The sequence below is a fragment of the Chrysoperla carnea genome, chromosome 5 (genome assembly GCF_905475395.1).
Source record: "Chrysoperla carnea chromosome 5, inChrCarn1.1, whole genome shotgun sequence".
NCBI classification, from domain to species: Eukaryota; Metazoa; Arthropoda; class Insecta; order Neuroptera; family Chrysopidae; genus Chrysoperla; species Chrysoperla carnea.
The window spans coordinates 42,056,458-42,079,609 of record NC_058341.1 but is presented as its reverse complement, the minus strand read 5'-3'; the positions used below and the strand labels follow the sequence as shown (position 1 = coordinate 42,079,609).

Sequence of the window (23,152 nt, the reverse complement as noted above, 5' to 3'; positions counted from 1 at the left end):
ATATTGCCATTAGAGCTAAAAGCAAATCCATTTCGGTTGGGCCATTATAACGAGCTATTTATATACAGTATAAAACCATAAAAGGTAGGTAGAGTTCAGTTCACAATAAGGCCATTTCCCTAGTCATATACTAAAACTGTAATATATTCGTAACTTTGATTGCCCATAGCTCGAAAACTATTCGTTAAAAATTATTGTGGCCGTGAGAGCTTTTGCTCAGAATGATTAAAAGAACATATTAGGGTGGTGTCCTTTCCACTTCTATTGAAATGCAGAGTGTCCCAAAATAAGCTAGCTGATGAAATTAAAAACTTTTTTAATCGATGAAATTGATATTCGGGTTCATTTGATTTCATTGCTAATCTTGTGCTATTAAACATTGTGTTTGACGTGTACTCACGGAAAAAAGTGACTTGTCGAGCAAATTTTCTAAGAGATTCTTTTTCTTGTAAAGACAGAAGATGATCGTTTTTTTATCTTCTGGAATAGTTCTCATAAACGATTCTGAATTACGTTGGTACATCTCGTTGAAACTTCATCATTATATATTTTTTTGGCAATTCGTATTAATTTTTGACTTTCTTTGAGTAATATTTGAAAACACGATTTATCATTGGGAAAAACTGAAAGCTTGGTAAGAATTCAAAATACAATTAATAATACGAAATCGAGACTTTTATTCACTATCAGTCTACAAAGGACACTTAAATTAATCAAATTATGATCAAAAAAAAAATTAACTCACAGATTAACATTTTTTATACAATTTTTAAGAGATCACATTAATATTTTTTAACAAATTAAACTTTTAGCATTTTGTTTCTTTTTAGTTTTATTGCTTCAATATCAATTATTTAAAAATTTATCTAAAATAAAATATTTCCACAACTAATTCTTAATTTTTTTGATCTAGAAAAAGAGCGTCGTTATTTATTAAATTTTCTATGCATTGTTAATAATACGAGCGTTATTTATCGCCTCTATAAAGTTAATTAACTTGCTCTATTTGGTAATTGTTGTTTTATTAGTAAAATTTGAAAATTTGTGATAAAAATAAATACTTAAACTTATATTGAGTATCTCAGGCTAAATTATTGATGTGCAATAATATCGGTGGGTGTAATAACTGGCATACGACAATTTGGACATTCAGATTTTCGTCTTAGCCATAATTGAATGCAATTATCATGAAAAACATGTCCGCATTTTAATTTTTTCGAACCATTGGCTCCTTCTGCAACGATTTGCAAACATATCGAACAATTTCCATCATGGATACGTCGTCTCCTAAAACATAATAATAGGGGACGATAAATAAAATGAAAATACGTGCTGGTCACAAGAATCAACATTCAAAATTCCGTTATAACTTTCGACTTTCAAAGTAATTTACTGTACATTTCCGGAATTTCTATTAAGTTTAGACGCAAGTTTGTAACGCTTAAAAATATTGATGCCATGAACAAAATTTTGGTACAGGTGTTCATAAAATCACCTAATAAGTCCATTTCCGGTTCTCTGTCTGTCTGTCCGTCTGTCATCACGATTACTCAAAAACGAAAAGAGATATGAAGCTGAAATTTTTATAGCGTGCTGAGGACATAAAAAGTGAGATCAAGTTCGTAAATGAGCAACATAGGTCACGTGGGTCTTGATTTCATCTTATACAAATTTTAAAACTTTATACAAAAGTTTAAATGTAAAAAATGTTCCTTATCAAAAAATAAACAACTTAACATTTTTTCGTAAACATCACTGTTTACCCGTGAGAACGTACATTATGCGCAAATTGCAGTATTATATGAGTATATCAGTTATACGTGTGTGACATGTATAGGTATATGTGTAATGTGACAGGGTAATCAATACTGTCTATACATGGTATTTCAACAATTAACTCAGTCAATTGTTTGTTTTCACTTGTTTTGAAATTCATTCAGTTTAAAGCCTTGTTAAAATTTAACTTTCTTTACCATAAAAAATACAAAAATCAAGTTTATTTGACGATTAGTCGACAATTTAAAATGGAATCACCCGAAACCATAAATTTTGCACAGATTTTTAGCAATATCTCGAGAACTTCTCATCTAGCTGAACTGGATTATTTAATGAACTGAATTTTTGTGGTATTTTGGGTCTTCTTTGCCTTAAATATTACAAAAATAAAGACAATCAAATTTTTGAATTTCCTGTTTATATAATAAATGAGGTGCCATTCATTCTAACCTCTAAAAAAATTGTACACAAATCGAAATGAGTTTGACATCGACTAATTCAATAAAAATTTTGAGATATGAACGTAGTAAAAAAATTGAAGTATATAATTCAATTTGTTCACTAAAAACCTTCCAAGACAATTTTGACCAGTAGGTGGATTTGAGCAGGTTAATCGAACTATCTAAATTCATGCAATTCCGGGAAATTGATTGACATACAATTTCACTTTTCTAATTAAATAGCAAGAGTTTTAGAGCTGATGTTGTTTGCTTAAAATTTAAACATTAATACTTTCTTTGTTTAAAGATAGGTAATTGGATGCCTTACACCTTTATATAATATGACAGTTCAATTGATAGATTTTAGAAACTAATTCATAATTTAAAAAAATACCTTATATTAGAATTTTGTTCATTATTAGTCAAATCCCATGAATTAACTGGTGGTTGCGATGGTCCACTGCCATCATGTGGTCGTTCCCAATTTGGAAGTAAATAATATATTATAGCACCTAGAGCTACACCCACAGCCAAAGCAAATGTAAGACCAGGATGTGGCATGTTTAATGAAAAAACTCAATTCTATTTAATGCTTTCAAATTATAATTTCTTCAAATATGTTAAGACATATTATAGAAACTTGAGTGCTGAAATATGTATATGTTTAATGTAAATAACAAAATACGTAGATTAAAAAAAAATAGTCAAATCTATTTACCATTGTTTGATTTATTATAAATATGAAATTAAATTGATTTTATTATTTTTTTAATAAAATTATTTTACAGGAAAGTACTTTTTTTTATTGTTTTGAAATTGCTTATTTGCTGTCAATAGAATAAATAATGACCCTTGAATGCATGATAAATGTAGTTCATTATTTTTATTTTTATACACAATTTTGTTCACACTTTAACCAATAGATGTCTAAAAATAACCACAAAATTACGGAAGCCTGAATGATTCATGATCAATTCATGAAAAAGTGGCGCTACACTAGCTTTTTTTTTTTAAATGTGTACTACCCACTAAAACCAACTTTCAAAAAGTGCACTTGTGACTTGTGGTTATGGATACAAATCTTGAAAATGTCAGTCCAGAAACTGTCTGGAATTATTAATAATTGTATTTCCGGATTTAATGATGATATGATAATGTTTATAATTTGTATTATGTAGTTAGCTAAAAATTTTTATTAGTATTATTTAAAAAATATAATGCTTTTATTAACCTTTTCCCTAAGAAGATTAAAAAAAGATTCGCTAGATGGCAGAACTAGGGAGATACAAATATTTTTATTTCCTATATTTTGATTTACTGCCATCTAGCGGATCTTTTTTTAATTTTCTGAGGAAAAAGACTAATTAAAGCATTATATTTTTTAAATACATAATACCAATACAAATTTTTAGCTAACTACATAATACAAATTATTAACATCATATTATTATTAAATCTGGATATACAATAATAATTCCATACAGTTTCGGCAATTCTTTGGTTTCGGTAATGGCTAATTAAATAATAGTTATCACTGACTGACATTTTCAAAAAGGTTTCTTTCCATAACCACAAGTCAAAAGTGAACTTTTCGAAAGTTGGTTTTATACTTGTGGGTAGTACACATTTAAAAAATAAACTAGTGTAGCGCCACTTTTTCATAAATTGATCATGAACCATTCAGGCTTCCGTACAAAATACGATTTTTGAAGTTTATTATGACAGCAAATAAAAAAGGTTTAAAACGTGTTTTAAATTGTTGAAGTTGGTTGAAGTTTTCTTGTATTTCGTTCGTTGTTTTGATATGTGAATTTAAAAAAAATTGCTTTTTTTCAATGAAACTGTGCAATCAACCATATTATAAAAATACTAGTTTAATTCAAAAATTAAAATATTAATAAATTAGCTAAAATTAAGACAATAAATATTATTAGGTAGCGTATTCAATTTTTTATGCCGGCTTTTCTTAAGCAATGTTTTTGGTAATCGCATTCTGTTTGTAAATTATAAATTTTGTTTATTTTTTAGAAATTCGCGATTAGTTCCAATTGTTATAATTTGATTTAATATACGCTGCAAAAAGCTTATTAGCCATGTGTTTCTATGTTGTCAAATATTTATATCCTTCAAGTTATTATTTTATTAGAATGGTGAGAGAAATAACCCCAGCTCAGCAAAATGGTAATGTAAATAATTAAATGCATAAAATTTTAATATAAAATTTACAACTCTACAACAATATTTATTCACTGATGTGATTTTAGCGTCTTTGCAATCTAATATGTTATACAGGGTGTAACATTTAAATGTGCTTTTAGAGTCAGTTGTTTTTATTTTTGTTTGTAAAATAATATAGTGAAAAAAGTTTATAGCGACATAAGCGGAATTATTGGTATGTAGTGTAGTGAATTTTATTTTTATTTTATAGCAAATTGTTATGTTATGATACGTTCGTAATGGTGTCGAAAGTGTTCAGATACCATCGGTCGAATACGTTTTTTATATAGATGCTATTCTCGTAATATAGTGCGAAATTTTTTTTATAAATTCTGCATGTAAGGTGTCGGGTAATGATCGAAGTAAATCGATAAAGAAATTAATAAATAAGACCTAAAATGTTTTCTATCCAAATACTACGTACAAGTAACGAAATGGGATTTCGTTAATTTTAATTAACTGTGCTAATTACTTCAGTAGTAGGTGAGAACATTGTATGTTTAAATTTCCGTTTCCATAGTAAATTTCTATAGGCGATAGAAAAAGAGCGTGGATCAACCATCTTAAAATATATTATTTTACCTCTAAAGGGGCACCAAAATATAAATAATGACGTCTCACAGGCCTAATTGTGAGCTGTAAATAAGCTTTGTCGCTATATACTATTTCCACTGTATAAAATAGCTGATGAATTAAGAAAATTAAAAATAAAGATTTTGTTTGTTGTTTCAACAATGTTAAATGAATTTATTTTCCCTCAATTTCCCTTCTTCTTTTATCCTTTTTTTTCCTTTCCCTACTAAATGACTTCATTTTTAGGGATGATTTCATAAACAGAGGTCATCAAGAATTGCTAGCTATCCTTCACCTTTATTTGCAATAAAAAAGAATCGCTTATTATACGCAGTTTTAGTCATTTGACCTCCAATTTTCAATTTTTTACCTGTACTACATACAGACAGACTACAGCATACTTAAGAACTTGTCATTAGTCGCATTTTGACTATCCTTGAATGTATTTTGACTAGTTTAATTTCTTGAACAGTTTCCCTTATTATCTGTTCAAAATGGTCTATATTTCAAACCGACCATTAACGTTCCTATCGAACTTTCTCAATTTGTGGCACCCTGTATATTCGAAGTCAAAAGTGAATGTTAATATTTTCAAAAGCATATATTTTTATAAAGAATAAATTTTTTTCGTAAACCTTATAATAAAAAAGTTTTCCATATGTATCCAACTTAGCTAGACACCCTATTATATATGCTAAATTTTTTCGAAATTTCAAACAGGTATGTATCATCCGATAGCTATGCTTTTTAAATTCATATCATTTTCACCGAGATGCTTAGACCATTAAGTACATTGACTGAGGGTGAAACGATTTAAAGTGTGTCAACATCTGAGGTAATTGCTTAGGTCAAATCCATCCAAATACTCCAAATACTGAATGGTCTAAGCCGACATGTATGTACCTGTTTGAAATTTCAAGAAAGTTTAATATTTTTATAAGTATGCCACTTTTTTTGCAGGGTAGTATATATAGATTGTATTTGAACGAAATTCTGGGTCGGTAGGTGTATATGAAATAAATTTTGAAACATGCAAAAAATAAGGTGACAAAATGTTTAATATTGTCACCTTGCCCACTTCCCTAGTCTAAAGTCATTAAAATAAATTAATTAAAAGGAACCTTCTTCAAAGTCAAGAACATTTTTTGTAAAATTTTTGTTTAAGTTTGTTTATTCCGGTATTTTTGAATATTCAAATTAGACCTTGCGGCTGTATGTATGACATATGTAGAAATGGGAAATGATTTTTGTTTTTAAGATTGTTGTCTCGCCATAGGCAGATTGTCAGAAAATTCCAAATTTTTTTTGTAATTATTAAGGATATTATAATACAACCATAAAAATTTGAAGCCGTTTGACCGTCTCTAACTCGAGATAAACTAAATTAAAGTTTAGATTATTAACACGGACAGAATAGGAGAGGTTGTATTTATAACAAGTTTTTAGTTCTAAATAAAAACTAACTGAACATTGATGTAAAATATAATTGGTTATAACAACGCACGTTTTAGTATAAATACTCTATGTAAATCCGTGCGTTTTTTTTTTTACACAAAGATATTTCTTCTGATTTAAAAAAATAATATTGACCGTTTCATTATTGAGATAAAATAACGCAAAGATAATCAATTTTATTGTTGAACAGAAATAAAGTTAGAACATCGGTGGTTGAAGAGAGATATCTATATTAACAAAATTGTAAACAGAATTTGATACACAATATATTCTATGATAAATTGTTGGGTGGTATTGTAAAGTTAAAAAAAAAACACTTATTTTGTTTATATGCATGTACCGTGCATATAAATCAAAACTTAGGGATACTGTAGGGAGACAAACACCTTAATTCTGTAAGAACAAGGCCTCCCCATTTTAACAAGAGTGCCGTATATGAATATTGTTTGTTATTCTTTGGTTTTTCTCCTTTTTAAGAATTCTTCAGATTCGCGCCTCTCCCCCATTACTTATTTTTTCGTTCCTACACTAGAACGTAGTTACGTTCGTTCCTATACTAGAAAAAATGAAGACTCATTTCCCTGTGCGGAGAAGTAATATGTTAAGTTTATTACAATTGTGTTTATGTATGTTGCGTTCAAAAAAAACGAGACAATCTGCTAAAAATTCGATTTCGATAGCATTAGAAAGAATTTTAACATGAGTTAGCTAATAATTATTTCAATACAAATAGCTTTGGTTAAATACACCTAACTATGTTAAAATTTCTTCAAACAGGTTTCGGAATCGAGCTTTTTTTAGACTCCTGCGTTTTTTTAAGAACGAAAGGGACTGTGCATTTATATTTTATAAAATATTTACATATGTTAAAAATATGGCTATTTTAGTTTTTTTAATATTTATAATTTATGATTTTATAAAATAAACATTGTAGTTTAAATAATTTATTATTTAATATGGAACAAAATGGTGATTTTGTGAGAAAACAGAGGTGTTTACCCGTTAGAGCGCAAATTATGCGCAAAATGTATAGTATGTATTATATGGGAATATCAGTTATATATGTGTGACATATGTGTATGTGTAATGTGGCAGAGCAATCAACACTGTATATACATGGTATTTCAACAATTAACACAGTCAATTGTTTGTTTTCACTTGTTAAATCGTATGAATAGGTATTTGCACTTGAATACTATGTACCTAAGCATTCCATGTTTAATAATAACAGATATTATTGAACATGAAATGTCTTTTAAAATGATAAAGAAGTATTTCTTAGCTGAATGCATAAAAAGCTAAATATTTCATGGTCAAAAGCAATTTATGTTCAAGTTCACAAAGTTCAGTCGCGAGGATATAATGTGGCCATAATATTAAGTATAAATCTAAAGGAAATAGTGGATTTAGGTTTTATGTATCTGATAGCCTCGATAATCAAGAATCAATGAAATAATAATCATATTTTTATATACAACGTGCAATAATCAAGATGAAGACACTTCCATATATTCGTTATTTATAAGAATATCGGTTTGAAATTTTGCACATGTTGATGGGTCACATTTCGTAAGATATTTAACCGAAATCTGAACTATAAATTCAGCCTACTACAAATTGACAAATAGGGCCGATTCTCAATATTTTTAATAGCATCAGGGTGGTTAGAGATATCAGAAAAAAAAAATTGCTTTTTAATGACAAAATTCGCATTTTTAATTTTTTCATTACTTTGGCCTACACTCAAAGTTATTACAAGTTTTATAAAATGCTTGCAGGCTTACTAAATTTTATAAATGTTCAGAAAATAAATCATTGATGAAAACTTCTCTTTTATAAATTCCATAGTTTTTTCGCGTTGTGTCTCTTTCCTGTCTCAATTGACTGACGATGAAATATTTTGCGCTGGGGGAGAATTTTGTACAGAATATTTAGAAGGCGGTTTAGAGCAATTGCCTCACCAACTATTATCGTTCAGAACTAACTTCAAAGATGATTTAATAAATATGAAAGCAACTGTAAACGAAATAGTAGGTTTACAGAAATAATAACTGTTTATTTATTTGGCACCTGCCTTCCTGTAACAGTAACAAGCATAGGAACAAATTTTTCGAAATTGAAATTGACCAAAATTATTTTTATTTCTATCTTAGATATTAGAAGTTTAGATATGTCTAATCTTATCAATATATTTGTGATCATGAAAGTTCGCAAGAAGGATTTTAGCAATCAATCACGCATTTTCAATGTACAAAAATTGGAAAAAATATGCAGTGTATAAATAAATTTCAACGCAAAAAAATTCGTCATTTTTCTATGTTGCAAAATCAATCTATAGAAAATGGAAGGGGGCCATTTTTCTGCTCAATGAGAAACATCTTAGTCGACATTAGTAACGCCATTGCTTACGTTAAACGGAATCCTGCAAAAATTTTCCGTGCAAAAATTTTTCATGCTCAATGCACCTCTTTGTAAAAAGAAGCTGTTAGTTTATTGCACCCTTTCGATTCCCACAGTCGATTCACACAAAATCTCAACATTTATTACATTAAATCAACTACTGTGTTGTCTGGTTTAAATCGTATATAATTATGTGATGCTTATTTTAATGTTATATGCCGATAATATTTTAATCGCTATTATCATAACATTTAAAAGTTTTAAATGATGTCATACATAATTCAACAATTTTTTTCAAATATATAAACACTTATAATTATTAAAACAATGTTTATTGCGAGTAAATGATTGCCATTAGAAACATGTCTTAGTGCGTTTTTTTCTTTTTTTTTTTTGTAGATGCACTACAGTGATACTTTGTGTGATTAATTAATCGTAATTTTGTATAAAAAATGACGCTAGCATGGGTGACATGGATTCCGATAGGCCTGTTTGTATTAATAGCGGCTACTTTTATTACATCGTAAGTATTATTTAAGTATATTTTATCAAAATGTAAAATCATACCTAGAGAGTCAGACTTGCCAAATTTTCTTCAAACGCCGGCCTTCTGCTCTATACGAAATTGCAGATCGCAAAGTTGGCCAGATCTAGAACTTTATTTTATTTTCAAAATATCAATTATTTTTATCTTCTAAATATCGATTAGTTTTCTAATTTGAAGCATTCATCTATCTAATGTCTGCGTAAGGTGTGCGCCTATAGACTCAACATTTTACGCTAAAATAGAAATTGCATCCAAGCCTGGACTAGAAATGGTATTTTGAAGAGAAAAGTTCTTGAAACAATCGAAAGTCTGAAAACATAAAGATAGCGTAATTTTTTAAGGATACTTTTCGCGACCCGTTTTAGGTAGTGTAAGTATATATGTATTACATATTGATATAGTTATAATAATGCAAGAACTCCCGTATACGGCGAAAATTAGGACAGTGTGACTCTTGGTATACAAGGTTATTGATTTTTTCTTTATCATTATTGCAAAGGTATTCCTTATCATTTAGACTATATCACATAGTTTGATAGTAATTAGGTAAAATTAAAATTTTTGTTGAGTATTTAATTTATTAATTATACAGGATGCTTTTTTAACTTGCCATATGCGTAAAACTCGAAAAATAAATTTAACCGAGGAAAATGCTTTAAACGAAAAATGTTAATTTTTAAGGCACATATCTTATATGGCTATGGAATTCAACGTAAGTTTTTTGATTCAATTAAAGCCTCCCTCTAATTCATAACTGACAAACATTAGACGAATACTTTAAATTAGAAAGATGTTCTTTATAAAAACGTAAACATTTTGTGTAAACTGAATAGTTTAGACAGTAATTGATAATAAAAATAAGGCCCTATAAGAAACTACATATCATTTAGCGCGTTTTTTCATTCAATTTGAACAAAAATATGATCTTTATAGAAAAACAAGCCAGTTTTATTAGAATTTTTTTCGAAGAGTGCCTAGTTTCCGCAGAAGACATGCGAAAAAGCAATTTTTGGATAAAACGTTTTTTCCTAAACTTTGCGGAAAAATTTTTCGAATAAAAACTTTACCCAATAACAACTTTCCAAGAATACTTTTGAAGTATTCATTTATGTATTACCGTGAGCTTTTTATTGAAACTTGGGCCAATTTTAATGACAGCGTAAGATGTGCGGCTTACACACTTTACATTTTTTGCTTGTAGCATTTTTATCGATAAAACTTATTTTTTGAGTTTCAAACGTACGTCAACTTAAAAAAGATACCCTGTATACTCAAATAACATTTAATTTAACGCACAGGAACGGATTTAGACATTTTGCGCCCGTAGTCAGTTTTTACCGACCCCCGTAGTAAAAAAACTATCAATGAAGACTAGTCGTCTTCATATACCTTTATTTAAGTTAACGGTTTTTTTCACCTCTATTTTTGCACCTTCATTTAGTCGGGAAGCCGGGATGGGAATAGAATTCTATTATGAAAGATTTTACTTTTTCTTAATATACGATAAAAAATTTCAAAAAAAATATTAGTAAAGTATATTTAATTAGTTTGTTTAAATATTCACTATCTTAATTACATTTTCATAATTTGATCATAGTACGTATACCTTGAAAATGAAAATATCTTTGATCATAAAACTTTTTTCTCATTTTTGTGCAAAGAACCTTATCTTAATTTTTTTGCTGTATATTTTCGTGTACATAATCTCAAAAATTAAAACGGGTAACATATAGCGTGTAATTATAAAATATAACGTGTAAAAATAAATCTTTATACGTAATATGGGATAATCCTGATATCAAATTGGCCATATTATCCATAAAAATGTAAAACTAGATTTGATATCATGACCAAATTTGAAAGTGAAATTAAAATTAATAAAAAACGAAGAAGCTATAAGAAATCAAAGGTTGTACATCTCTTATTGGTAAAATAAAGTTTTATCTGTAATATCTATGGCGATACCCACGTATGACATCACTAGCCAGTATCTAGCTCTTTGTTTAATTAGGAATTTTAAACATACTAATTCAATGGAACAGTTAATGTTAAAGTTGACTTACAAAATTAGTAATTAGGCAATTTGTTTGACGTAAATGTAGAGTGGTTGTTAAATAATCGAAAATTATTATACATGTATAACGTATACGTAATTCAAGTTACCTATTTATTAATTTTGTAAGTCAACTTTAACACTAACCAATTTATTGTTTATTAAAAAATAGAAACATTTGTGCCATTAATTCATGCGTTACTAATATGATATTTGACACCTAAGAAACACATTCCATGAGGTTTTAGCAAAATGCGAGCGGTTTTTTTCATTTTCCTTTATTTTTTACATCTTTAACTGTGCTACATGTCATATAATTTTCTATTAATTCAATAAAAACCTTACAAATCATTTTAGCGTAGCTGTAATTTTATTATGATTTAGTTGCATAATTAAAGAATATGATTAAATTTGCCATCCAGCGTTAGATAACGGAATCGCTTCCAGGTTCAAGATGTACTTCATTACTAAGTTTGATAAGGAAAGAATTCAGCCTTCTTAAATTTAACTTTAACCATAACTTATTATATAAAACATCAAGGTGACTTACGTATTATAACGTTTTCTATTATGCATGTTTCTCATTCTTGTGACTTATTTGAAGGCGCGTACTTTGGTCACATTAAGTCATGACTTATGTTCTTTCAAACGAAGGCAAAATGAAAAAATTATCTATCATCAAATCAAAAAATTATCAATCAAAAGAAATTTTTATTTAGTCAATAAATTAGTCCAATATTTGTAATTTTTAGGTCCAGATTTCCTTATAATATGTTATGATATTTATTAAAATTGAAAGAATTTTTTTTTTCCATGTTTTTCATGTCTCCAAATATTTTTGCCATTTACAATTTCATTAAGGCACATGGGAAATAAAATTCGGATAGCTTCTTATTTTCAGACAGGAAAATTTTGGGCCGCATGTGGGTAAAAAATCTGTCAAAACGCTTCTGGAGACGTGGCGATTTAATAACTTCATTAAATCAAATCTATTGCTCACCACAGTTTTAATTTTAAAAAATGTCATAAATATCTTAATTATATTTGATATCGAAACATCTGTGAATAAAAAGTGATAACTATTTTCGGCACGACATCTGAGAATAATTAACAATTACAGGTGTCAAGAGAGCGGAAAGATAATTATTTAAAGTGCTAATATTTTCCACAGTTGAACTTTAAAATTGATTTTTTTAAAACAAACATTAACTAGTCATGGATATTCAGTGTTTATTTATTTACTCATCATTAAACCATGAAAGATTATTGTATATTATTATCTGTAAAATCACTACGAAATTTTTTTAATCAATTTTAGGCATCCGTATCTCAAGGATGTTTAAACATAAACTTTGATTTGTTTCGTTCAGAATGTTTAAAAAAATATTGTAGAAAAAAAAATCAAATATCTTCTGCCTTGGTCAAACTTGTTACTGTTTCGCAAAGATAAAAAATATATGTTTGGTATTTTTTTACCAGATTAGCTTTTTGACACTGCCCGAAAAAAATATATCGTATAACTTAATAAAAGAATCTTTTACGTAAATCTATTGCTGTAATAGAGCGTTAAAGCTTTGGAAATCGAATGCTGAAGGGTAAAATATTTTGAGAATGGAATATGAATTTTACATTAGCCGTTTTTTAAATTAGATTTGATGGTTTTCATCCTATTAAATTTATTTTGTTTCATAAACTAGTGACACTAAAACTTTGGTTTATTTGGAAAAACACGACAATCTGGTTCATTTTTTGTGATTTAACTTTACTGCAATTGCTCCGAGTTTCATATTAATTTAACGACTAGTTTAGTAGTAATAAGTGCAATTTTTGAGATATCGCCTAAAATACTTTCGAGTCGGTGCGATGCTTGAGACGTCTTAATCGTCAAATGAGCTGAATTTTTATGTTTTTTTTTTTTTGTCTTCTTAGCCTAAATAATCCAAAGACATGAAAATATGGTTGATTTTGTGATTGGACGGCTAGTTTTTGAGGTATCAACTGAAGAAATTGCTCCGAAATATCGTCCTTTCACCTAATTTTCGATTTTTTTGGGCCAAAATAGAGACAAGAAACTTATTTGTTAATTTCTTAAAATGTTGGACTTACTTCTTTACTTTTAGGGGTTTGGACTAGAGAAAATTAATATTGTTAAAAATTTTGATTTTTTTTTATAAATTTTTCAAATCGATTACCACAATTTGTTTTTAATCTATGGCGATTGATAGATAATCTATCTAATCTACGTGCATACCAATATTGTGTCAAAAAAATTTATTTTAAAATAATGAAGATTAAAATAATGTCAAACAATTGAAAATGATTATAGATAAGCCTTATGAACAATACGATTAATAAGCAGCAATTAATTAATTAATAGGTATTACAAAGTTTACCTATAATTATTTATTAAAAAACGCATGTAATCTTTTTTAACGTCTATGTACAAATACTTGCATATATAATCGAGGAAATAAAACCGAAATAACAGTCTAATCAAGGAATTGACTACTCTTCAGTTGATTTTTATGGGAGCCAGTGAAAAATGGTTGTCTGATTGTACTCAGTAAAGTCATATACATGCGTACTTTTACTTTTTCGATTTACGTCCATACTATGGGACAGAAATACTTCAATTCCGGACACCACATTCTCTTTATTTAACATTTAAAAAAAACTATTGGATTTTATATTTTAGACAATTCTCAGTATTTTTGGCCCTTGACACTTTTTACATTATCTTACCGTTTTCGAGATATAAACATTTGAAAAATAACAATGCGGATTTTTGCCGAAAGCTCAATATTGACGAAAATAAGGATTATTCTGTGGTTTCGATCAAAAATGTAATTTGAAAGCCATTATTTATTATATTTTGGACGATTCTAAGTAGTTTGGTGAAAATAGTCAGGATTATGTTAAATAAAGAGAATGTGGTGTCCCTAAGTAGGGTACTTCTGTCCCACCATATGGACGTACATCGAAAAAGCACAAGTAACACATGTATATGACTTCGTTGAGTACACTCAAGAAAATATTTTCCACCGGCCCTCATAAAAATCGACTGGCGAGGAGTCGATTCCATGCTTCATTTCCTACAAAACAGTAGCCTGCACGTTATCCAAGGAAAAGTCAGAAATTAGATAACGAAAATTACGAGCTCAGATTTTTATAAATATTTAAAGTTTTTTCTCAGGTAAAAAATAATTTAATAATCATAATCGACCAATCGTGGAGTTTTATTTATTATTTCGATAAAATCAACCATTCTCCAGATGTTTCTCTTTTTTAGTCAAAAAGTTTTCAAATCCCAGCAATTTTTAGTATTCAAATCTCAGTTGGTAGAGCGTTGGACGATAAGCCATATGTTGTGGGTTCGTTCAATCTCCAATTGAGTACTCTTTGTTTTTATTACATCTTGATTTGACGACAAAAAAAATTTTAAATTGTTGGATCATATATGTAAAATGTTAATGTAAACGCGTACGCGTGTGACCTCTGTTGGTAAAGGTATAACCTTGTAAGAACCATTTACTTACAATGAATGTGTAAGTACAAATTCAAGATAAAAAAATTATGCATAACAATTGGAAACAATAATTTAAAATAATAAATCCATCATATATCTAAAGTATGAGTGACTGAATATGTCAAGATTATTCAGGCATATCCGTAAGTGCAAAGTAAGTAAACGCTGGTCATCTTTACTGTAACGGTATGATAACATTTAACCTTATAACCTTGTGGAAAGCATTTATAATAATGGATATACAGTCATCGCCAAGAGGACAGAGAGATAATCGTCGCAAATGATTCAAAGTCTATTCACTTGCTTTAAAAAAGTAAAATTCATTTCATTTTATTTGATCAAACTGTAAATTAATAAATTAATTAAGTAAACTAATGGTAAAATAGGTCTAGTTTTAAAGCGCCCTGGTGGAAAAAAATATTTTAAAATATTGATTATTGATGTCAAAATATTAATTAATTATGTTCTACTCTGTTTGGTAAACGATCCCAGCTATTTTTATTGACTGATTATATCAATTCTTCATATACCACTAGTTCGATTTACATCTAGGCATATAAATATCACGAGTATGACAGAATACATGCGTTAAGCAATGCATCTAAGTGAGAGGTATTGTATACATGTGTTGACCCCACTCTCTGCAGGTATACAACAGAAGAATTGTTGTATAGCTTAAAAGACATCAAAGCCACGATACAAGTCACTTTTGCAATTTCATTTAAAATCTATAATACCTCTTACTCAGATGCATTGCTTAACGCATGTACTCTGTCATACTCGTGATAGTTATATGCCTAGATGTAAATCGAACTAGTGGTATACACAAATGCAACTGTAGTATAAAAAGTAATAATGATATAATTTAAGATATACGATTGTTTTTGCCGTATAAAAACAATTAGTTCGACCGTCACCTTAGGTAATCGGAGTTCTTGACTATTGAAGGACGTTTTACATAAGATAAGAAAAAAATATTTGTAAATAAATCGAATCTTCCTGAAAAAAAATTAATTGGATTGTTTTTTCCAAATTCCAAAGAATCATGAATAATCAATAAAGCAAAATTTATCATCTCTAAATATGTCAAATGAGATCATATGCCAAAGAAAAACTTGAAAATTATTTTTGTAAAATTTAGCTTGATTTTCAGCATTGAGAGGGAATTTTATTTTGTATACAGAGGTCATGTTTCAAGTAGGATTGTCACCAGCTATATATTCTTATGACTAAATATAGCATTTTTTAACACATTTATTTATAATATTTGCCAACTATTATAGAAATATTCCCAGAACCTTGGTTCAGATATTTTATATTATAACTAGGTAAATTGGTAGGTATTATTTTTTATGCATGATAATAAGTATTTATTTAACTTATTGAGGAATTGTTGACATTTGAAGTATTTAATTTATTCATCAACTCTAACTTGCGACATTGTAAACTTTTAAAAGTAACATTAGCATTGTTTTTTTGTATTTCTTAATTATTTATTAACATCGAATAACTTTAAAGATGTATATGCCATTAAGCCTGCATAAGAATGCAGGCTTCCAAGTATCAATACCCCTGGTTTAAAAAAAAAATTAATTCGGAGATTTTTGAATTTTTGATTTTTTTTTTTTTTTTTTATGAAAAAATAAATAAATTCCCTTTAAAAATTAAATTATCCTATTTTTTCCAATCGTTTAAGTATTATTCCTTCGCCAATAATATTTAAACATATAATCAAATCAATACATTGTGAATGTTTACTATTGAAACCGTGAATAGCTCACACTTTCATCCAGAGACAGGTTTCCGGAGTCTTCGAATCAAATTGGCAAATGACCTATTTCTTAATAGAACTGACTCGCCATATTAAGACCCCATACAAATTTTCAAAAGTTTTATATAGTACAGTTAAAGATGTGACAAATAAAGGAAAATGAAAGAAACCGCTTGCAATTTGCTAAAAACTCATGGAATGTGTTTCTTATCGGTGTCAATTATCTTACAAAATTAATAAATAGGCAACTTGAGCTACATATACTTTATACAAGTACATATAATATTTTTCGATTATTTGACAAACACCTAACATTTAGGCCATACAAGTTGCCTAATTACTAATTTTTTAAGTGAACTTTAACATTGAGCATTGAATTAAAAATTTATAACAAATAGAAACATTTGCGCTACTATCTCAAGCGTTAAGCGTTACTAATGATATTTGATACCTTAGAAACCCATTCCATGAGGTGCTAGCATTCCTTTATCAGCCGATTTTTGTATCCTTTGACTGTACTAATAATTTCAATATAACTAATATATTGTATATGGTCTAATATATTTATCTAGGAATTGGGGCAATTACTAATCGATAATCATTATTAATCTTTTCTCTAAATCTTTGATAATCTATTTATCTACTATTTCATAATTACATATGTTAATTTTATACTTGGAAATTCATTCTATTTTTTTACGAAAATGACTGTAGGTTGTCTCTCGCAATTCTGTCTAACTATTAGCGCTGTTCACTCGCCCTCGTGAATAATATTCTCGATTACCTGACAAGTAGAAAATCTCACCAAAATGATCTAGCTTTTTGAAAATATGAATATTTTATGTCAAAAATTGTTGTGTTAAATTTTCAAAGTGCCTCAAATATATTTTTTGGATTTTTGGCAAAATAATTTTCTTCTAAAATATTAAATTTGAGATAAGCAAATTTCAAAACAGCTTTTTTTTAGAATTTTGAGCTTTGAAATTTTGCTACCTTTCAGCTAGCTACTAAAAATTGTCGCTGATCTCTTAGACTAATTAATCATTAAATGGTTCAAAATGAGATTCTTATGTGTCTATAGATTCTTAATTAAGCAAAGAATTTATGAATTGACTTAATTTATAATTCCAAAATCACAATAGAATTGATATTTTGTGATAATATAACATTTTGCTTGCGAACGTACAAAAATCACTTTGATAATTTTAAAAGTATGGCATGATAATTTGATTTTTTGGTTTATGGTACAAAAGTCATCTAAATTTCTTATTAAATGTCTAATCAAAAATACTTATAAGAGGATATTAAAGTACGATTTAAATTGAATGTAATGAGACTATGGTGTATAACAGAAGTCATTTTCAAATGCAAATCTAAACATTCTGGCCCACCTCACACTTTATTAAAGCTATAGAAATACTCAACTGCACGTAGATACCTGCAAAACTGCATCCGAATAGATTTAGTTGAAGCTACGACACATGCAGTTTACCATGCCAACAGCTTTCAGGCATTCGATGTAGATAGCTGCATATAGTCACGTGCGTTCTGTTGCATTTCTAAAATTAACTACATATTTGCAATCCGTGGCATAGTAATCTAATCTGAACTTTTTCAGCAACCTTATTAAGAAATAGAACTTTTCGAATCAGGATACTAACTTAGACAAATTATTTCATAAACAATTATTTAAAGAATATATTTATTTAAATAATAAAAGAGTTAATTTTACTCCTTTTTTCCATTTAACTAAAATCGAAAACGAGAGAGATTCTAATTGCACGAAAAATCATTAATTTTATTACTTGATCTTTTAAACTTTTTAAGGATATATGAGCATGACAGCAATGTTTGATTTAAAAGCCCAAAATTTTGTATAGGTAAACTTTTACGCAAAGAATATGTGGTTAAAATTTCAACTGAGGTGTCCATGCGAATTTTTAAGAAAACAATCATTCAAAATCGATATAAAATACATTGATCTTATGGACAAATCTCAAAAAAAGATATATTTTGAAAGTTTTTGATAATTTTCACTTGAAGCGAACGAAAACAAATTTTTAATTAAACTTGCAAATAAATAGTAAACATATTAGCTTAGCAATGACAAAGAAAGGAAAAAAACCAAGTGTCTGCATCCATATAAGGGATTTTGAGCAGAGTAGATTTAGGGTTAAAATTATTTTTATCTTATTTTCAACTTTGATGATAAATTTTATTGACTTCATGAAAGTAGACGAAAAATAGGAATACAATTTTTCGATATCTGCTTTGGTTTTCGTCTTATATCATCAAGTTATAACATAATTTACTGTCAAAATTGAAAATATATTTTCTTTTATTTGTTTTCCTGAAATTACTTGGCCATACATGCTCATACATTCTTAAAATTCAAAATAAAATTTTGTAGACTGGCTTATTAAGTCTATATAATACCTTTTTTAATTCCAGGTACAGTATAGCAGTTGGGTTAGGTCATGTGAATGCGTTTCTTCCTTATATTAGTGATACGGGTACATTACCACCAGAAAGTTGTATTTTTGGTCAATTCCTTAATATCGCAGGATTCATTAGTAAGTATTTTGAGTTAAATTTGCTCTTAAAGTAATAATTAAAATTATGTTAAAAAAATTTTAAACAGTGGATAAGACAATCAATCAGTCTAATCTATTTTTAGAATTTTCCTTGTTTAAATCAATCGGAAAAACGAAATATTAGATTCAAAACGGAACGCAATCAAAATTATTCATTATCATTTCATATAGGCAACCCAAAATACATAATTGTAAAAAAATGAAAATTACTCAAAAGCGAGACATTATTTTTCGTTGGGTTAATTGTAAATTTTATTTAAATTCACATAAATTATATAAAAAAATATTATCAGATAGTATTTTTCTGATTTTGGTTTTGTGCAGAACCCTTTTCGAACTAGGAAGTTAATTATCTTGAAAAATTTTTCTTGATCCCTTAGCCGAAAGTACGGCTTTTACCAACTGCATTAAACTGGAGGAAGAGCGACTTTATGGCTTCAACTCACGGCTATAAAGTTGGATTTTTTGGCGTATGTGATTAAAATTCCCGACCCGGCCGGTTTATATTACACTCTCCAGTAAATTCAACTTTTTGGCCTAGGAATGTAATATACTATTTGCAATTCTTAAAAAAGTACATTTGATGTTAAAAGTTCTCAATTTATCAATATCTACAAAGTATTTAAACTTTTAACTCTGTTAGTTCATACATTTTGATTTTTCACGTTTTTAATTGGATGTATCATTAACATAATAATTAAATTACTATTGTTTTGTTTCAGCATGCATTTTAGCATATATACGTTATTTACAAATAAGAGAATTAAACAATCGATTTAGATTTACAAAATGTGTCCAAAAGTTAAATCGTTGGGGTATATGGGCTGGTTTTCTAACTGGCTTGGGCATTTCTATGGTTGGTAATTTTCAAGAAACCAATGATATAGCAATGCATTTAGTTGGTGCAAATTTAGCATTTGGTGTTGGCACAATATATTTTTGTATACAATGTGCCATTTCGTATAAGACAGTGCCAATAACTTGTAACAAATTATTATGCCATTTTCGTCTTGTGTTATCTATTTACTGTATTATTGGATACTTTGGCGTGTTTACATTTGCATATCTTTCATTCAATGCAAAACCAGGTAAGATGATTTTAATATTTAATATGGGTTTATTTATCGTTTCCGCTTTAATATAAGAGGTATTTTGAGGTAATACTGTCACAGTTCCATTAACTCCAAATTTTAGTACTGTTGGCACGACATTAAATCCCCCTACCCGAAATTAACTTTTGTTTTAATTCGAATAATATGTAGTTCCAGAGCCATCATATCAAGGAAGTTTAGGAATCATATTTATCCTGGGATTTTATCATAATTTTACGCCGTATATTTATTTATGTATTTACAATTTTAGGTTCGATAGAAGATAATTTAAAGTGGACATCAGATATGCCAGGGTTTGGCTATCACTTAGCCAGTACGATAATGGAGTGGTTACTGGCCCTTGCGTTCATAACGTACATACTAACGGTAACTCCAGAATTTAGATATATTGGCATTCGTGAGCCACAAGTTGAAGTATTGATATCAGATGAAATATTGGCAAGAATTACTCCACCAAATCAAAGTAAATGATCAAGGCCTTTTATAGAGGATGATGACCAGATGATAAGTGTGATTAGTGAAACTAGTGACGATGAACTTTTAAATGACGATACACAAATTCCATCAACGTCTAATCACCATCCTTCTAATAATTATTCAAATAACAAGGATCAAACAACAGTGACTATTTCAACAATTGATGGTAATGATTTAGTACCCAAAAAATTAATTTCACTATCGTTATCATTACTTTTAGCAGCAATTTTACAAGCGGTACGTTGTTTGACTAATATATTAGATGATGCTTTTCATTGAATTTATATGAAATAAATCAAATTCATAGAATTCTGTTAAATATAGACTGATAATACAGTAGAATTGTGACCCCATATATTGCTAATGTAAATAAATTGGTGGGAGTATTGTAAATAAAAATTAATGTATATAATAGTATTGTATATAACCCAACTACTCGGTTTATTTACAATAGACTTAAATAGCATACGTGATCTTTTTTTTGTCATTTTCTTTGATCCAGTGACCTTCTTCTAATTTTGGGTTTATATTGTTGTTTATATGTGTAGAACAAGGATATTAAACCAAAGATAAGGACAAACACACATGATGTATGTGACAGTCGTGACACGATACAGTTCGTGCATCTCACCACCCGACGCCATATTGGAAAAATCGAATCAATTAAGAATAGAGAAATGCGCACTGACAGATGTAAATAACCAACTTCAACCAAAATGGCAGTGGCTGGTGAGAAGAGCGGAGAAAATCAACTTAGAGTGAATCTACAAGAACATACCTTGTTTAATTGTACCATGATTTACTGTATATAAAGAAATGATGACCGCATTGTGATCTGCCGATGTGATTTTTATAATTGAGAAGCCATGTTGCTAGTCTATATTTAATATGTCTATGGTCAAATCTTTATGTTATATGCACTTTATTTTCAAGTATTTTGTACTACTGTGCTGTATAACATTTAATAATAAAAATTTTAGCTCTACTTGTTTATTGGACGTACAAGAAAGTGTAAACAAGTTTTTTGAATAATGTTTCATAAAATATACCACCTATTTGTTTTTTTAAGAACTGGAAGGTTTCCTATTTACATTATTCTATTAAGTTCAGTGTAATAATCCGTTCCGGGGATATTTGACTTCTTGCCTATCAAACTGTTCAAAAAAGAAATAACTCACCTGTGTTATTTATATTCGGGCTAATTTTAAATGCAATAAGACCTACTATACTTAAAAGCTTTTTCTAATATATTACTCAACAATCGTTCCTTCATTATTTATTCGACGGGGCTTGACAAGTGCCGCCATCGATAGTGATAAAAAAAAAGCATTTTGCTATTCCATATTAATAATATATGTAAAAATTTTTTATAACTTTTGAGTGATCAAATTTAAATCGAAAGTGGACAGTTTCATATAATTTTTTAAATACATACATTCGTTTGACGACATGTAAATTTTAAACCCTACGAGGGTAAGCATCGTTTCATCTATTCAGACAGTCTGTGCGAACCCTGCGAATTCGGTATTCTATGTTTGATATCATATGTATAATTATGTTAATTGTTAATATTTAACGCTCTTTTAATTCCTAGGAAACATTTAGTTTTTAATTTAATAACGTTTTTTAAAATGCTTTATCGTCAGTATTGATAATTTTTGTATGTAGTTCATACGTGCTAATATCTGTAATATTAAAGTTTATACCTTTTTATGGTTAAAAATATATAGAAGAATTAACAGAGCGTTAAGAGAGTTAAAAGAAAATATTTTTAAATAGAATAACTTAGGCTAGAGACCTAAAACACAAAATGTACAATGACTTGACGCGTGTAAACTTAAAATTTAATTTTAAAAAAAATTAAGTAGTAGGTATGTGTAATTAAGAAAAAAGTCGTTAGTAGCTAGAAAAATTAATTAAAGGAGCATACAATACTTATTTAAATTTGGAAAATTCGTTAAGGGTTGGGTGTATTCCAATTACTTCTTTGAACTGTGCTATTCTTAATTTGAAACTTTAACCAAAGAAAAATAGTTTTATAAAAAAAAAAAATGTAAAATGATGTTTGTTTGTAATACATAATTTTTTAATTTTCTTGTTATTACGTTTCATTATTCAAGTCTCACAATTTTCCCATTATTTTCATCCATCCAGCCAGTGTGAGTAGATTTTAAAGCGTAGAAAATAAAATCAAACAGGATATTTAAAAAA

General features: G+C 28.4%; 2 protein-coding genes across 2 annotated transcripts; one reads left to right on the top strand and one right to left on the bottom strand.

Moving 5' to 3' along the window:
* Positions 1 to 908: 908 nt before the first annotated feature.
* On the bottom strand, positions 909 to 2,962 carry LOC123300762 (RING-H2 finger protein ATL63-like). The gene is made up of 3 exons (XM_044883409.1): positions 2,935 to 2,962; positions 2,611 to 2,863; positions 909 to 1,287 (listed from the first exon to the last, which is right to left on the bottom strand). Exons 2-3 carry the CDS (start codon positions 2,775 to 2,777, stop codon positions 1,092 to 1,094), a joined length of 363 nt encoding a protein of 120 aa, XP_044739344.1. The 5' UTR covers positions 2,778 to 2,863; positions 2,935 to 2,962; the 3' UTR covers positions 909 to 1,091.
* A 6,244-nt stretch (positions 2,963 to 9,206) lies between these two features.
* On the top strand, positions 9,207 to 21,996 carry LOC123299593 (DNA damage-regulated autophagy modulator protein 2-like). Its single transcript, XM_044881846.1, has 4 exons — positions 9,207 to 9,384; positions 19,210 to 19,331; positions 20,075 to 20,440; positions 20,715 to 21,996. Exons 1-4 carry the CDS (start codon positions 9,314 to 9,316, stop codon positions 20,933 to 20,935), a joined length of 780 nt encoding a protein of 259 aa, XP_044737781.1. The 5' UTR covers positions 9,207 to 9,313; the 3' UTR covers positions 20,936 to 21,996.
* Positions 21,997 to 23,152: the final 1,156 nt, after the last annotated feature.

What these genes read in the sequence shown, in the direction of transcription:
- LOC123300762 (XM_044883409.1), bottom strand. Translation starts at nt 2,777, where the DNA reads ATGCCACATCCTGGTCTTACATTTGCTTTGGCTGTGGGTGTAGCTCTA. An exon ending in GAACAAAATTCTAATATAAG is followed by an intron (nt 1,288 to 2,610) that starts GTATTTTTTTAA and finishes ATTATGTTTTAG; the next exon opens with GAGACGACGTATCCATGATG.
- LOC123299593 (XM_044881846.1), top strand. Translation starts at nt 9,314, where the DNA reads ATGACGCTAGCATGGGTGACATGGATTCCGATAGGCCTGTTTGTATTA. An exon ending in GCGGCTACTTTTATTACATC is followed by an intron (nt 9,385 to 19,209) that starts GTAAGTATTATT and finishes TTTTAATTCCAG; the next exon opens with GTACAGTATAGCAGTTGGGT. An exon ending in TAATATCGCAGGATTCATTA is followed by an intron (nt 19,332 to 20,074) that starts GTAAGTATTTTG and finishes GTTTTGTTTCAG; the next exon opens with CATGCATTTTAGCATATATA.